Raw genomic sequence first — 16,829 nt, 5'->3', positions numbered from 1 at the left:
ATTATCTGGTGTGGTGTAACAATCAAAGACATGGATAGTGTGTTTTCTACATCTCCTTTCTATTTGATAAAAGAACACACTGGGTGTATTAGTCAGAGTTCTCTAGAGGGACAGAACTAATAGGATATATATAAAGGGGAGTTTATTAAGCATTAACTTACATGATCAGAAGGTCCCACAATAGACTGTCTACAAGCTAAGCAGCAAGGAGAGCCAGTCCAAGTCACAAAACTGAAGATTTTGGAGTCCAGTGTTCAAGGGCAGGAAGCATTCAGCACGGGAGAAAGATGTAGGCTGGGAGGCTAGGCCAGTTTCCCCTTTCACGTTTTTCTGCCTGCCTTATAGTCTCTGGCAGTTGACTAGATCATGCCCACCAGATTAAGGGTGGGTGTGCCTTCCACAGCCCACTGACTCAAATATTAATCTCCTTTGGCAACACCCTCACAGACACACCCAGGATTAATACTTTGTATCCTTTAATCCAATCAAGTTGACACTCAGTCTTAACCATCACACTGGGAAATAGCAAATCAGAATATTAAATGACTTAATGAAGATCTCTAAAAGCATTAAAAGAAAAACTTCATCTTTCTTCTTATATTAGGAGCCCACAGGGAGAAATCAATTATACCAGGGTAGACATTAGAACTTAATTCTAGATCATTAAGGGCACATACCATGACACTAAAAATAAAAACAATTGCAAATTTTTAAAGAAACAGATATTGACAGACTAACTCCCTTTATTTGAAGCCAAACCTCTATCCACTCATCAAATTAAGAACTGATGGGCCGGGTGTGGTGGCTCACACCTGTAATCCCAGCACTTTGGGAGGCCAAGGAGTAGATCACTTGAGGCCAGGAGTTCCAGACCAGCCTGGCCAACATGGCAAAACCCCGTCTCTACTAAAAATGCAAAAATTAGCCAGGCATGATGGCGCATGCCTGTAATCCCAACTACTCTGTAGGCTGAGGCACAAGAATTGCTTGAACCCAGGAGGCGGAAATTGAAGTGAGCCAAGATTACACCACTGCATTCCTGTCTAGCTGACAGAGCAAGATCCTGTCTCAAAAAAACAAACAAAAACAAAAAAAAAGGAAAAAGGAAAAAATAAGAACTGTTGTCATAGGAAGAGATCCAAGCAGTGCTAACACATTGGCATTCGTAATATTTCAAAGATATACAAACTGGGCTCATCTGCCTTGATAGACCCCTGCCAACATAGTCTGCTTTCCCCCTGCCAGCTCAAAAGAACCAACATGAGGAATGATCTTGCTTTTAGAGTTGTATATATTACAGTATGCTTCTAGGCAGGATAAATGGATAATAAGTCTAGTTATACTAAATACTCTGGCATGGCAATGTCAAGAATGAATTCATGTATGCATACATGCATAAACCAGCGATTGGTTTTCACTCAGAATCCATAGCGTTTAGAAAGTGATGGAGGAAGATACGCTAGATGTGAATGATGAGAGGCTGGTGAGGGCCTGCTTAGAATGTCCTGCTTTTGAGTAGATACATTTGTTTATTCATATTACACTACCACTCAGTAGTAAACTCCTTGAGGGCAGGAGTGCCTCTTACACATCTCTTTTTTGTGTGTCCTCCAGTATCATACAGTGCCCTATGGATATGCTGGTACTTAGTAAATACCTGTTGAGCTGGGTTAAACTGAATCCTAACTAACACAAACTTGAAAGTGGCCAATCCCCTCTTAAAGCTGGATTTTAGGGGCATCCACCAAAACAAATGAGGATCTTTCTAATACCATCATGGACAGGTGGCAGTAATAAATACAGATGTCAGAGTGGAATTACTTGACTGTCCCTGCATAGTATGTGTAACTTAAATATTATAAGAATATTTTTAAACTGTCAAAAATATTATTTTGATTATACTTTAATAAATTCAGTTAATAATAAATGGTGAATAAAACATAATGTGGTGTGTAAAAATGTTAAGAAGAGTCAAATTAACCTCCTACACAGGATTAATACTTTGGTTGGGCTCATGCCTTTCCCTCTGGAGTAACTTCACATTGAGTGGATCCTTACTGCTTACAGGTTTAAGTCTCTTAAGAATTTTGACTTATGGCTTAGCACATTTTATAATATAGTGCTGCTTAATTGCTTTTGTTTTTAAGGAGAAACTTTACTTTGATTTTTTTTTTACCTTTATTCCAATAGAACCCTTCTAAGCACTTTGATGATTGATAATCTTGTTGATCAAAGTGACTTTTCCTGGAATTCCAATATGTGTGCATATGTGTGTGCCTGTGTTTAACACCTTTTTTTGAGATATAGTTCAGGTATCATTGAATTGGCCCATTTAAAGTGCCCATTCAATTGATTTCTAGTCAAATGGATATTTTGATTTATCTTAAATAAGATGTGGCAATCCCAATGGCAGTTTGGCTCACTTCTCCTTTCTTTTGGTCTCAGTTTTTCTCCTTTACAACTTACAGTTTCATATTCCCAGAATCGGGCAATAAACCAAAGACTTTTAAGAGTCAGTCAAGTGGCATCTGCAGCTGAGCAATTAAGGGCTCAGAACCAGAAAGAATCAATGGATCCACAGTCAAAATAGAAACTAGCAAAACTCTTTCCTACCTGTATTCTCACACGTTGAATGAAATATAGTTTAGAAGACAACCCAGAAGACAGTCCTATACATTAAAGTAGTTAAGTAAGTGTTGGCTTCCTTTTTTTTCTTTTTTCACTCAATTCCATATGATAGAGTGAAAAAAAAATACCATGAACAAAGTTCTTGAGGTTTGAATGGAGACAAGAGGCACGCAAACCCTTCAAGGGCCCAGGGCCTAAACGGTCCTGGAAAGCGATGGTGGAATCCAGTAAAGCTGACAGTATTCCTGAAGCTGTCTCCTGCCCACAACTGACTTTGCTGAAAAGATCACTCACCGCTCCTCCCATCCCCAAAACCTGCTCCTCCCACCGCCAAGACCTGCTCCCCCAGCTACTGCAATGTGTGCGGTCCTCCTTTGAGTGTACCACCCATTTTTCAGAGGGGAGAATTTGAAGAGGGAATATAAAGGGAGGTCCTACTCTTCATGCCCCCAAAACACATGTGGATGAATTCAACTCATTTCAGAACTTTTTTAAAATTATTCTTCCAAGTAAAAAATCTGCAAAGAATTTACCTGAAGTTTTACATGGGGAAAAAGATAGCTAATAAATATGTTACTGGAAGCATTGATTTTTTTGGCATATTTTTATTTGCATGTTTTTTTCTGAAATATTTACAATAAACAACCAAAAATGAAAGTGTTCTTGTTTGTAGAGAATGACTTTTTTTTTTTTCTATTTAAAATGAGTTTATCATCGGAAAACAGTCTGCTATTTAGTAGAAGAGGCAAATGTTCTTTCTGGTGCAGCAACCTGTTTTTCTCTTAAGGAGGAGAATTTATTCCTATTTTATGCCTACAAGTAAAAGAACTTTCTGTTGTCCAATACTATTTCCTGCAGGCAGAGCCTCCCGATGCAGGAGTGATGGAAAGAACTAGAGCAACAACTCTCTGGCCAAAGGCTTAGTAGAGGGAATATTCTGCTTGTTGAATTGGTCCCTGCTTTTGAAATGGATGAATAGTTTTTTTCTCTGAGAGTAAATAGGAGTCAAAAGAGAGTGCTTTGGCTTCACTGAGAAATCCGCAAATATTTCTCAGAATTTGTTAGCGTGGATGGCGCCAGTAAAACAGTTCCGCAGAAACTGGATCGTCTTACTGAACAGGCAGTTTACATTCTTTCTTCTAACACCATTCACTAACATCTCTAACATCTCTCTGAAAGCAAAGAGACCCCACAAGGAATGAGTAGGATGAACACTTTTGCTCCTGTTTTCAGTCTATATTTTTCCATCGTGAGCACTCAAGCAGGACTAAATGAAGAGAGGCATTCCTGGTAGACACAGAGGACATATTTTGTGTTTTCTAGTGCCAAAACACACCAAAGGATTAGGTGCTAGAATGGAAAACAAGTTTTCTCCATTTCCTGATTACTTTCACAGGCATTCTTAGTATCTTTAACTTTCCTCTTGTAAAATATACACACACATGGACACATACACCCCAAGAGAAATCACTGGGTTCTTTATTTATACCTTATAATAACCTTTATTTCTTGGTTTTCACGGGAAGAGATGACAGCATTAAGTATTTGGAACTCACTGCTGCAGGATACAGAGAACTGGAAATTGTGAGTAGGCTAAGCATGGCAAGGATAAAATTGGCCTATAAGCATATGACTACTAGGAAAGTTACAAACTAACAGAATCAATGTATCATGGGTTGTCATCAGGAAGCCAATCAAGCAATCATTCTTTTTAAATGGACGCAAGACAGGAAATATATCCTCTGCTCACAAAAGTGGGATGGCAGCAGGTTTTTTTACTCTTATAATCACCAAACCCCATTTGCCAATACTAACATTTAAGCGATTACAAGGAAAGACTAGGGTAAATTCTAGCATCCTCATGGTCTTATAAGGGACTTACAGGATAGTCTTATAAATGCCTAGATTTGCAAAGATTTGAGAGAACAAGACATCATTACAATCAATTGAAGATGAAATCCAGGCTCCAGTTAGCAACATTGGTAATCCATGGGTTGCAGGGCTCCTGCAGACTTCAAGCTATCTTTCCCCCCTATTTCTATGCAAATGAAAACAGCCTATGGAGGCAGTTGACCTTGCAGACCTTCCAGAGGTAGCGTCACAATGCCTGAGATATGAGGAAAATGATGAAATTACCATCATCTGCCTCTCAGCTGTCAACCATTTAGCTTTTAAAGTTATAAGTATTTACTATTTGTTGCTAAAAATGTTTACTATCTACAATGTGATGGGACAAGAGCAAAAGGAAGACCCATGTGTCATGTGCATCAGAGAGCTCTATTTTATTAAAGGGGTTAGGAACCTGTAGGGCAAAGACATAAACAGTGTTCTCAGCTGTCACTCAGAAGCCATCTTCAACAAGGATAAAATCTCAGATGGGCTGTTGGTCACAATGTTTCACTGTTAATGCCTCTATCAATGCCATCAAAAGCAGTTATCCTCAAACACCAAGATGGTAATTAAATAATACTGAAATTTAATAATATTTAGTGCATGTTAATGATTAGAAAAGTAGATAATTTAAAAAATTATAGATCATATTTTTAATATCATGTTATTTGTAAATATTAATTACATTTAAATATAAACGTATATGTATTTATACACATTCCTCATCATTAACATATATGTAATGTATTAGTTTGTTCTCATGCTGCTAATAAAGACATACTTGAGACTGGGTAATATATAAAAGAAAGAGGTTTAATTGACTCAGAGTTCCACATGGCTGAGGAGGCCTCATAATCATGGTGGAAGGCAAGGAGGAGAAAAGTCACATCTTACATGGCGGCAGGCAAGAGAGCTTGTGCAGGGGGACTCCCATTTATAAAATCATCAGATCTCATGAAATGTATTCACTACCACGCTAACAGTATGGGGAAAACAACCCACATGATTCAATTATCTCCACCTGGCTCCACCCTTGACACCGGGGATTATCATAATTCAAGGTGAAATTTGGGTGGGAACACAGCCAAATCGTATCACCTAATTATTCTTACCTATAGTGAGACCTTATGGATTTTACTTCATAAGGGGTTTGGTTATGGGAAAGATAAGAGTCTTTGCTTTTTCCCATTTGAAATTCCAAATGGGGAAATTTGGAATTTCAAATTTGGTGGCATATAAGCAGACATATAAGCACATGCCAAATGCACTTATAGATTAAGAAAATCTTTCCAAAACACATAGATATGTATTTCTGCAATGTTTTTAAAGGAACAAGCCAGGAATTGATAAGTAGCAATGCACAAGAAGTGAGTTGGATGGGAATAACAGCTGCCATGACTATCAGAAGATGTAGATTCTTCTGATTCGGCCACAAGCCACCTGGGTGACCTTGGCCAGTGCAATTAACAAACATTTGTTGGGTATCATGGAAGACTTTGTAAACTGGAGATCACACAAGATGAACAAGATCTGGTTTTTGACCACAAGAAATTTATGAGCTAGTAGGGAAGATAAGACATCCAATCATAACTAATATGGTGGAATGAGAATAACAAAGAGAAAAGCAAAGCAGCTACAATGGGAACTTAGAAAAGGAAAAGAAAGAAAAGCCTTTCATATATATAAAGGCTGAAGAGGAGAAAGTTTGAAGGAAGATTTTATAAAAAGACGGCACCTGAAATGAACCTTATAGGTAGATATGACTCTGATAAGGAACCGTAACGATAGAGGGTCTCTCAGAAGCAATGGAAGAGAAATTCGAATGTGTGAAGTTCAGAATTCAGCCACCAGGTGTTCTTAGCCTGGACAAGGGCTCACTGGGTCACCTATGACTCTTCAGAAATTTGTGTTTGAGACACTTGTAATAGAGATTCATGATTATTAAGATAAGAAGTCTACACAGTGTTTTCTTTTTTTGAGATGGAATTTCGTCTAGGCTGGAGTGCAATGGCACAATTTTGGCTCACTGCAACCTCTGCCTCCCATGTTCAAGCAATTCTCCTGCCTCAGCCTCTCGGGTAGCTGGGATTACAGGCATGAGCCACCATGCCCAGCTAATTTTATATTTTTAGTAGAGATGGGGTTTCTCCATGTTAAGAATTGAGAGAGCCACTAAAAGGTGAGTCAGGAAGCATCATGATCACAGCTGTGCCTTAGAAAGCCTTCTCCAGCAGCAGTATGGGAGACGGACTGAAAGAAAGAGTAGCAGGACCACGAAAGTGAGTCAGTGGTGCAGAAGCAAGGAATCTGCAGCAGAGACAACCAGGACCTGTGCCATGCAGAGGAATGGGGATAGAGGAGAGGTCTGGATTCAGAAGCAGTTCATAGATGACTTGATAATTAACTGGATAATTTGGTGAGAGAGAAGGTAGAATCCATGAGTAACTTAAAGCTTCTAGCTTTAGTGTCTAGGTGAGTGCTGATGTCACCAAGACAGAAAAGAAAAGGAATAGACTTGTGGAAGATAAAGTGTTCAGTTTAGAGTACAGTGTGTCTGAGGAGCTTATAGAACATTGAGTTGGGAAAGCTTAGAATGGTGATTCTCAACCAGAGACAATTTTACCTCCCCCACCCCCTGACACAACAGAAGATAGTTAGAAATGTTCGGAGACATTGTTAATTATCATAATTGGAGGAAGTGGAGGTTGCTACTGGCAGCTAGCTGGTGGAGTCCAGGGATGCTGCTAAATATCCTAAAATGCACAAGACAGCCCCTTGTATTAGTCTGTTCTCAAGCTGCTAATAAAGGCATACCTGAGACTGGGTAATTTACAAAGAAAAAGATTTAATGGACTCACTGTTCCTTGTGGCTGGGGAAGCCTCACAGATCATGGTGGAAGGAGGAGCAAAGTCACATCTTTCATGGCAACAGGCAAGAGAGAGAGCATGTGCAGGGGAACTCCCCTTTATAAAACCATCAGATATCATGAGAAATTCACTATCATGAGAAGAGCAAGGGAAAGACCTTTGCTTATGTTTCAGTTACCTCCCACCGGGTCCCTCCCATGACACATGGGAACTATGGGAGCTACAATTTGAGATTTGGATGAGGACACAGCCAAACAATATCAACTCCTTAACCAAGAAAGAATGAAAGAATGATCTGACCCAAAATGTCAATAGTAAAGAGATTGACAAATCCTGATCTAGAGGGAATTAAAATTTCCAATCTCAAGTTTTAGAAAGTAGGAATGAATAGAGATGAGAACTTTTAGTCATTCATACTTCTGTGAGAGAGGAAAGAAAATTGGCCACCACTGGAGTGTACAGAAAGGGAAGAGAAGGCTGTAGCTGATAAAATCCTAGGCCATATCACCTCATTGGCAATATGAATTTTTTGGGTGCAGTAATGTCAAAAACTTACACATATTCAAAATGCGCTTATTTGATGACTGTCCTCAAGCAAGTGTGTACTCAAGAAGATAGATATGATCACCACACATTACATGTCTCAAAACATCAGTGTGTACCCTATGAATCTGCACAATTGTGTCAATGTTATAAAAATTGAATTAAATTTTAAAAAAGAAGATAGATACAGATGAGGATGGAAATCAAAGAGCAAGTGAGTTATGAATGTCCAAAAACCTAAACATGGTAGACACTCCAGGCAGTAGGCAGGGAAATATTACGTGTGGTCTAAGATTTCATTTGCAAACTTGATATCACTTGGTTACAAAACCACACTGCTATAAGACAAAAAAATTAAGAGGACAGGAGAAAGAAAGAAAGAGGAAAGCAAAGGAAAAAAGAGGAGAAGCAAGATAGGAAAAAATGGAAAGGAAACAAGGAATGGAAAGGAAAGAACACGGTAAAGACATCCTCTAGAGGGCTGACAGAATTCATTGTGAGTACAGTTCTAAGGAACAAGACTAGTGGCCATTCTTGATAATTTTGTGAAACTGTGATATCAAAATATATTTCACAGACAGCAAAATATGCTTCTTGAACGGTATCACCACTGTTTTTCAAAAGCTGTGTTAACACAAAATGACAAAACAATAACCAACACCTTGTACAATTTTCCAGTACTTAAATAAATTTTGCTGCAACTCTGCTCCAGGCACTTGGCAGGTGTAGAAAGATAGTGAAATGCTCTGAAGTAAAGTACCATGCAGAGATGCACTGTGGGCAGCCTGGCAGCCTTAGACTGCTTGGCACAGAGGCAAAATAGGATTGCAAGAAACAACAAAATGGTTCTTTCTCATCCAAAATGTTATGTAGCCCACAAAGACAAGATTTACCTGGAAAACAGAATGCTATGGCAGCAGGCCAAAGGAGGCATCACTGAACATGAGAGTGGGAAGACCATGTGCCCAGCACAGGAGGTAATAGAGCATACCAGAGCCAGAAAGATCTTGAATTTGAACTCTGGCTCCACCATTTAGTGAGCTTTCTGCTTTTTGCAAGTAGCAGGATGTCTCTGAGATTTAGTTTCCTTTCTGGTAAAACATGGATGATGACATTCCTGTCTCCTAGGAGTCTGGTGATGATTAAATGAGGTAATATATGTAAAGTGTTTAGCATCACAGCTGGTGCAGGGTGGAGACTCTATCAGTGGCAGCTGCTATTGAGTAATATCTAAATTCTATGACTCTAAGCAATGACTGAAAAAAAAAATGGGACCCACATTCCAAGGCAACCCCAGAATGGTATGTTAAAGAAGGTAACATATTTAAACATGAAAATGAATCTGTCGACCTGGATGTGACCTTCAGAACTCTGGTCAAATTTCTTCATTTTACTGATTGGAAAATTGGAGAAGAAAATGAACAGGCTATTGCGGTTTGGATGTACAAGAAGGAACAATAGATTTTAATTAAAGAGAGGTTATTATAATTTTTATATGATACAAGTTGAAGATGGAGTTAGAAAATTACCATTCATAATGAGAGAGAGTGTGTGTGTGTGTGTGTGTGTGTATTAGAAATAATAGAGTTCTTCTGAGGTGATGTCTAGCAGAAAGTTATCCTTAGCTTTCTGTGAATTTGACTAAGCTTCATCACCCCCAATGCACCCATTTGTTAAGTAAATATACCTAATAAAGTTCTCTGAAGCTTCACAGAGAGATGAATAAAATAGTTTCGTGAATGAACTATGATCGTAAAGAACATGCTTCTCCTAAGCTACAGCCAGGTCACTTACCTGTCCAAGAGCAAGTTAGGAGCAAACAGGAGCTTCCCTGGGTGCTCCATGGAGCGCCAGACGAGACCAATCATCAGGATCTCTAGCCAGGCACATTCTAGAAGGTGGACCTGATCATGGAGGGTCAAATCCACAAAGCCTGAAAACAAGCAAGAAAAACCCTGCTGACTCAAATGAAAAAGACTCATTACTGGTGAAATTAATGCAACAGGGATTTGAACTGACAAGGTCTATTTTCTACTAGATAGAGTAAATGCAATACGAACATACTTTATAGTGAAGTCAAGTAATTATTTTTAAAATCTAGCTATCTCAATGAATTTCAGTGTGGCATTAAGTTTCTTAGTGCTATAGTGTCACATCTACAGAAATGTACCAACTTGAGCAACACACTTAGCTTTCTATAAAGTGTTATACTCAGTGTGAAAACTTGTGTGCCTTCTACTTAGACAGTTACAATAGTACTCTGTGACTGTTCCTCATTTCTGTTTGAGTAGAAGATGTTAAGGTGAAAGAAATTTAAATTACTTGCCTTAGGCCAAGTAGGAATTGGGGCACAGGCAGAATGAAAGTCACTAAATTTCTATTTCTTTGCTTCATCACTAAATCACACTCATTTTTTGTAGTATGTAAAAGAAAGACTCAGAAAACCCCATATATAAATCAATCACTTGGAATAATGAGTCAGATGAAAAAAAAGGTGACATTATGATTACTTCGGGTAATAACCACCAAAATGTGTTCTTGTTTTCTAATGGTGAACTAGGAGATTAAAGCTTTTTCCAATCATTACTGATAGTATTGTGGTTACCTAATAATAATAATGAGAAGGAGGAAGAAAGGAAGGAAGGAAGAAGGAAGGAGAAGAGGAAAAGGAAGAAGAGGAGGAGGAGGAGGAAGAAGAAGAAGGAGGAGGAGAGGAGGAGGAGCAGGAGGAGGAGAAGGTTTGTTGGGTTAGAAGCAATCCTAATGTTTCTTGTACACAATTTATTTATGAATACAACAACCTGAAGAGGTAGGAACTGATATTCCCATTGTACCGATGAGAAGACAGATGCTCAGAGAGCTTATTTGTCTGTTGAAGCCAAAACCTGTGCCCTTGACCACAATGGACACTACATCTTCTGAGCTCCACTTAATTAGAGAATTTGGATCAAGTGACTAAATAAATCACACACCACACACATTAAGATATGCCAGAATGACAGGGACATTAAATAAATCAAGTATCCATGAAGTTTGCTGCCTTCAAATCAGCCCCCTATTCTTTTGCGCTAAGATGTCCCATCATAGTCTATTTCCTTTCCTTCTCTCTTTGCCTTCAACCCTTCCTTCCCTCTTATCCACGGGAATGACTCTAGGAATCTCATTGAGTGTATGTGTGTGTGTGTTCTTTTCTTTTTCTCTCATGAATATTACACTTTTATTAGCCAGCTATACTTGTGTTGATAAAAAAGACAAAATGGAATTTTGTTTTCCTTTAACAATCAAGTGTGAATGGTCTGCTTACAGGATGTTTCTTCTTGGCGTTCTTGGAGGTAACAAAAGCTCAGCATTAAACAGGTAGCTTATCATTTCTTACATGCTTAAGTATCATCTTTCAGATAATTGTTATATCCAAATAGATAATGATCCACATAGGGAAACCAAAGCTAGAGACAGAACTCAGAGTCGATGGCCCCCTCTCTTAACATCATTTCATAATCAAAGCTCATCAATTCTATCTTGAGGTAGCTATAATTTTCTCCTTTTTCATTGCCACTGTTAACACGCTAATTCAGCTCCTAACAGTCTCTTATCTTTTTGTCTGACTTCTTAACTCAGCATAATTATTTTAAGACTTATCCATGTGGTTGCATGTATGATGAACAGTTGATTCTTTCTATTCCTAAGTGGTATTCCATTGCAGGGATATATCCCATAAATAAATACAATATATCCTTTCATTGGACATTTGGGTTGTTTCTAGTTTTTGGCTATTACAAATAAAGCTGCTAGAAGCAATTTATATACAAGTTTTTGTATGGATATATGCTTTTATTTATCTTGGTTAAATACATAAGAGTAGGATATCTGTACATAGTATGCCAGGTGGACGTTTTAGCTTTTTAAGAAACTGTCAAACTGTTTTCAAAGTGGTTGTACTGTTTACATTCTCACCCGCAAAATATGAAAGCACCAGTTGGTCTACATCCTCACCAGTGCTTGGTATGGTCAGTCTTTTTAAATTTTATACATTCTAATAGATGTACAGAGGTATTACACAGGAACTGTGGTTTTATGTGCATTTTCCTAATGATTAATAATGTTGCACATCTTTTCATGTGTTTTTTAACAGATCACTTTGCTATACTGTATTCAAATTAATCATGCATGTATCTGTAAATCCTGCTAGACCATATACTCACTGTAGGCACAAGATGCATGATTCCATCAAATTTTGCATTTTTAAAGTTTAAATTTATTGCACCTTCCACTACATCACTCAGCCATGCCAAGGCTCATGACAGTGTAGCCTGCCTCCGAGCAGGTGTCTTTCCATTGAAAAGAGTGGATTCCACCCATGTAAAGAAGGACTTGGCATCAGGAAAAATGAGAAAGTGGGTGGCTTTGTTTATAAGGATAAGTAAAAGATGAAAAAGCAATGATTTGGTTTCAGAACCCCAGGGGGTGGGAGAAGGGAGGGAACAGGTATCTCTACAGTGTGCAGTGATTTACCTATGGGATGTACTGGGTCAAAAAGAACTAGCCTTGCTCTCAAGGAAACATCTGATGCAGCAGTAAATGCTCCTCTTTCTCAGTACCCACGATCTCATAGGATAAGCCAAACCGGTTTTGGTTTAAGTGATCAGTACTTAAAATGAAAGCCCTCTGGTTTCACTTCTTAATTTCATAATTCTTTAAGATTTCACCTCAATCTTTTAGGTGAAGTCTCATAATAGTAATGTAAACTTAACACTGTAAATTAAACTTACTTGCAGAAATGTTAAGATTCAAAAGGGAGGCTTTTTCTCTCTTCTCATGACATTTGCTATATGTAATATTGCCACCCATGATGAAACCTACCCCAGATTATCTAACACCCTAAATAAACCTCAAAAAGAATCACACAGGATGAGATCTGGGCGTGTCTCATGAATTAGAACTGCAGTTGACCATGTAACCGATCAATATGGAAAACCAAAGGCCCCTTTCTGATGGGAACGTTACATGTTAAATCGAATTATAATTTTTAATTCCCACTTTACAGTTCCAGTATTATTTAGGTCTGACAGTTTTCGTGGCCTTTTGGAAGCCAAAGAAGCTCCCCATAAGCACTTGCGCCATGTAAGTATGGTGATCAAGGAATCCGTCTGAAGTATGTCTGTTGGTAATAGTTTTCAGTCGGAGGCCAGCAGGATTGCTCGATCCTTCTGTGGAAATGTTGTAGACCTCTCAAAAAGAGTCTATTTAATTATCTTTCCCAGCTGTGCATATTGCCTGCAGACGAGGGTTATTACATCTGTTGCACAGTGTGCTCTGCAAGTTCCTGGGTCAGAGTTGGGAGACAGTGCGCAGGAAAGGTTATCAATTAACCTTCTCAATGAATGTGAAGACTATGAAAGATTATTAGATGGAGTGTCTCTTTTCTTCCAATAGACTGGTCTCGACTTTACCACACAGCATCTAACTACCTTTTCAGCGTGGAATAAAATCCATGAGACACCTTCAGTTCATAGCCAATGGAGAAAAATAATGTAATAAATCACATGCAAAATTATATTGGGCCAACTATGGATAGACATCAAGTTTCAAGACCTTGGTTTATTTTCCTGATAAACAGGAAGAATGTTCTAATATGCAATTCCAAATGAACCTGCTATAATAACTTAGAGGCATTCAAAAAGTAAATCCCATTTTCTCTTGAACACTAGAAAGTGTCACCAATAATAAAGTGGGAGCTTAGCAGCTGCTACGGGACATAAGGAGAGGTATCAGTGATAGATATTCTTGCAGGTGGCAAGTGAGAGGTGATTCATCTCCCCATCACTTGAGGACCTCCATCTCAATGACATGGGGGCCGTGGGCCTGTGGCCTTCACACAGGAGGGACAGAATGCATATCGAAAAAGTAGTAACAATAGTTTGATAAGACTAGGTGAAATCAGTTGCTCAGAAATCTCATTTAATAAAATAAAAATTTTGTAAAAGCAAACTCAGGTTTTAATCCCTAGTCTATATTCACAAGTCCCAGTAATAGCGAATCCAGCGATGATATATTGAAAACAGAGAGAAATGCCTTAAAATCCTCACTCCTCACCCCCTGTATGGGCAGTAATCTAGCTAATAAAATTGAGGGGAGTCTCTTTCATGGCACAATTCACCCCTCCATCATAAACCAGCTCACTACTTCCAGCTTCATCACCAAGCACAGACATCCCTGCCTTCTGCCTTCCATTATACAGTACAGTTTTTCCTCCAAGATATGTTAACTTTGTTTTGACTGTGAAAGAAGCTCATGGCATGTCCACCTCCCTGCCCCAGGCCTCACGAGATCCCAAGCCCTCTCTCCACTCTGCTCTGCTAGGGACTTCTTACAAATTGCCTAATTTGCATTGGTACACAAAGAGATTCTTGAAGCCTCACCTCCCTTTACTGGGTGTGGCAAGGCTCTTAGAAATGATGTTGAAAAGTGTGCAGAGATCTCCAAGCAAAATGACTAATATAATCTAAATCCTTGTAAAGTTCCACACTACCTTGGAGTAAAAGATAAATCAGGGTGGCTCTTCAGTAGAGACATGAAAAAAAGTAAGCACTACAGTAACTATATTCCTGCTTCCATGGGATACAGTCTATGAAGATTCAAAGCAGAAGCACTGCAAAAGAAAAAAGCAACATTTCCCTGGGAGTGCTACTTACAAAAAGCTAGGTGGTTGGTTCCCTCAGTAGATTCACTGGAAAAAAAAATATTGGTTTCCTGACCTTCAAAAGAGATAATCATTTTCTCAGTCATATGATGACCCCAATGTTCTCCAAAATGTCAGTCATGAAATTGCCTGTTGCATTTTTTTCTGCATTGGCTTTTTACTCAATAGAAGAATAGTTGAATAATTCATCTCTTTCCCCTTCAATGCCAAAGACTCAGTGCAAGAGTACAGTATGGGAAAAAATAAATCATGGAAGGAAGATTGTGGCACAATGATGGCTACAAGCTCAATAAAACTTTGGATTTCTGGGAGAAAGCTGATAGAATATATAGCATCAGAAGAACTAGACTCCTGTGTAAATACCAAGCAGCCTTCATGTCCTATATTTTGCAATTTATTCTCTAAAAAAGAGTAACTTATTGCCATACCATGGACCACTGGCCCTATCGTTCCTATAGTACAGTTGAAATGACCTTCCTTCTCTCCAAAAAAAAATGTTTGGACTCTCTTATATGCAGAGTCATTAAAGCTATGATTCCCATTCTGCAACACTTTAAGATATCTTTGATAACAGGACAAACATTTTAAAAAAATTAAGAAAATGAGTTTAATCCATTTAAATGAAGAATGTCACAAACAACTCTTACCAAATATGTACTACTGTTAGAAAATAAAATAAATGCAACATCCATCACCAAAATAAATTGTAATGGAATAAATAATCACTTGTTTTGAAATACTGTGAGTCTCAATGCCAGAAGAACATGACCTTTCTCTTGAACCTGCCCTACATCACCATCACCGTGACGATTCTGGTTTTGCTCTGCTATAGTAAGGGGGTGTGAGCAGCTCCCGCCCTGACCCCCATCCCATATCATACCACCTATCCAATGCTCTTATGCAGCTGCCATACTAAATAACCACCTTGCCAATATCAAGCTGACTCTTTCTTTCTTGAGGCTATAATAGCCTTCGTCCACAGGCCTGAGGACTAGCTATTTCCAAATCACATCCCAACATGGGACTTTTTGATTATCTGAAGGGCACACTCCCACCCATCTCCCAACAGAATGAGGAGGGCAGAAATAATGAAGTCATGAGCTGAAAAGTCAAGAAGACCTGACTTTCAATTCTTCTGTGGTCTACAGCCAACTAATTAATATCTCCGAAAGCATTTCCTGTCTGTAAAATGCAGATGGACTGACCTACCACCTAGGGTTACTGTAAAAATTAAGGGGTTAGCAGATGTCCCAGAAAGCCATGGTAGCTACTCAATAAATATTAGTTCTATTCTCTACTTCATCCCAACAGGCTGCAATTTCTGCCCAATAGAAGAAAGCACTGCTTTTGCAAAACACCAAGAGAAATGTTTTGTTTTAAAATATTTTAGGTTTATAACTTCAAACTTAAAATGGGCAGTTTGTGCTTGCCCTCATTCATGATGTCATGTTGTATTTTCTGTTTATGTTTTTCTTTTCATTTATATATAAAAATAACCTAATAAAAAGGATAAAAAGGCTTCCTGGACCTCAAATAGCCCTAAAAAACAACATTTTTCATGATTTAAAAGGAGAGGGAACAACAGCATGTGGATTATATTTTGCCTAAAATACATGTGCAAAGAAATGAGAAAAGAAAGCACGTTTGGGGTTTTATTACGCTCCAAGCATTTCAAGATGTTTAGCATGTCCAGAATGCAGCTGTCTTCACACACCCCCAATTAGAAATAGTTGATGGTTTTCTGCTGAACCCAGCAGCCCTCCACACTGTGTTTGCTGCTGTCTATTTGCCTTGGGATAGACAGAACAAAACTTGCCTTGTAGTGACTACTTGCCTTGGGAAACAAAGTGGTGTTCTTCGGGCAAACGCTACGCAGTAAAAACCAGTGGTAAGAAAAAAAAAAAAAACTGAATTCATTTGAGAAAAAATTGAAGGATTTAGTCCAGAAGTTTTACAATAAACAAAGGTACTGCTTCTTAAAACAAACGGTGTATGCCTCAAATAAATACCCCATATTAAGATGACCGTTTCTTGAAAGAAGTATGAATGATGAAAGTCATGATATCTATGTAAATCTGCAAACTTGCCAATTTTGACTATACAATCTGATAACAGCACCGTGTATTACTTTATATAATGTAATGAAGACATTTCTGACATTACCCATGCCTTCAGAACAATGCAACAGAACTTACATCTT

General features: G+C 38.5%; 1 protein-coding gene across 2 annotated transcripts in view; it reads right to left on the bottom strand.

Annotated features, from left to right (window-relative positions):
* The window catches only part of ESR1 (estrogen receptor 1), a 411,090-nt gene that overhangs the window by 87,812 nt on the left and 306,449 nt on the right, over positions 1-16,829 (bottom strand). For both annotated transcript variants that reach the window (XM_055267514.2, XM_055267503.2), the window contains one exon: positions 9,724-9,862. In XM_055267514.2, the coding sequence (XP_055123489.1) occupies positions 9,724-9,862 (139 nt within the window). The remainder of the gene's footprint in view (positions 1-9,723; positions 9,863-16,829) is intronic.

The sequence above is a fragment of the Symphalangus syndactylus genome, chromosome 2, assembly GCF_028878055.3.
Source record: "Symphalangus syndactylus isolate Jambi chromosome 2, NHGRI_mSymSyn1-v2.1_pri, whole genome shotgun sequence".
Lineage (NCBI taxonomy): Eukaryota > Metazoa > Chordata > Mammalia > Primates > Hylobatidae > Symphalangus > Symphalangus syndactylus.
The sequence above is the reverse complement of the archived record's forward strand: the minus strand, read 5'-3'. Positions and strand labels throughout refer to the sequence as shown.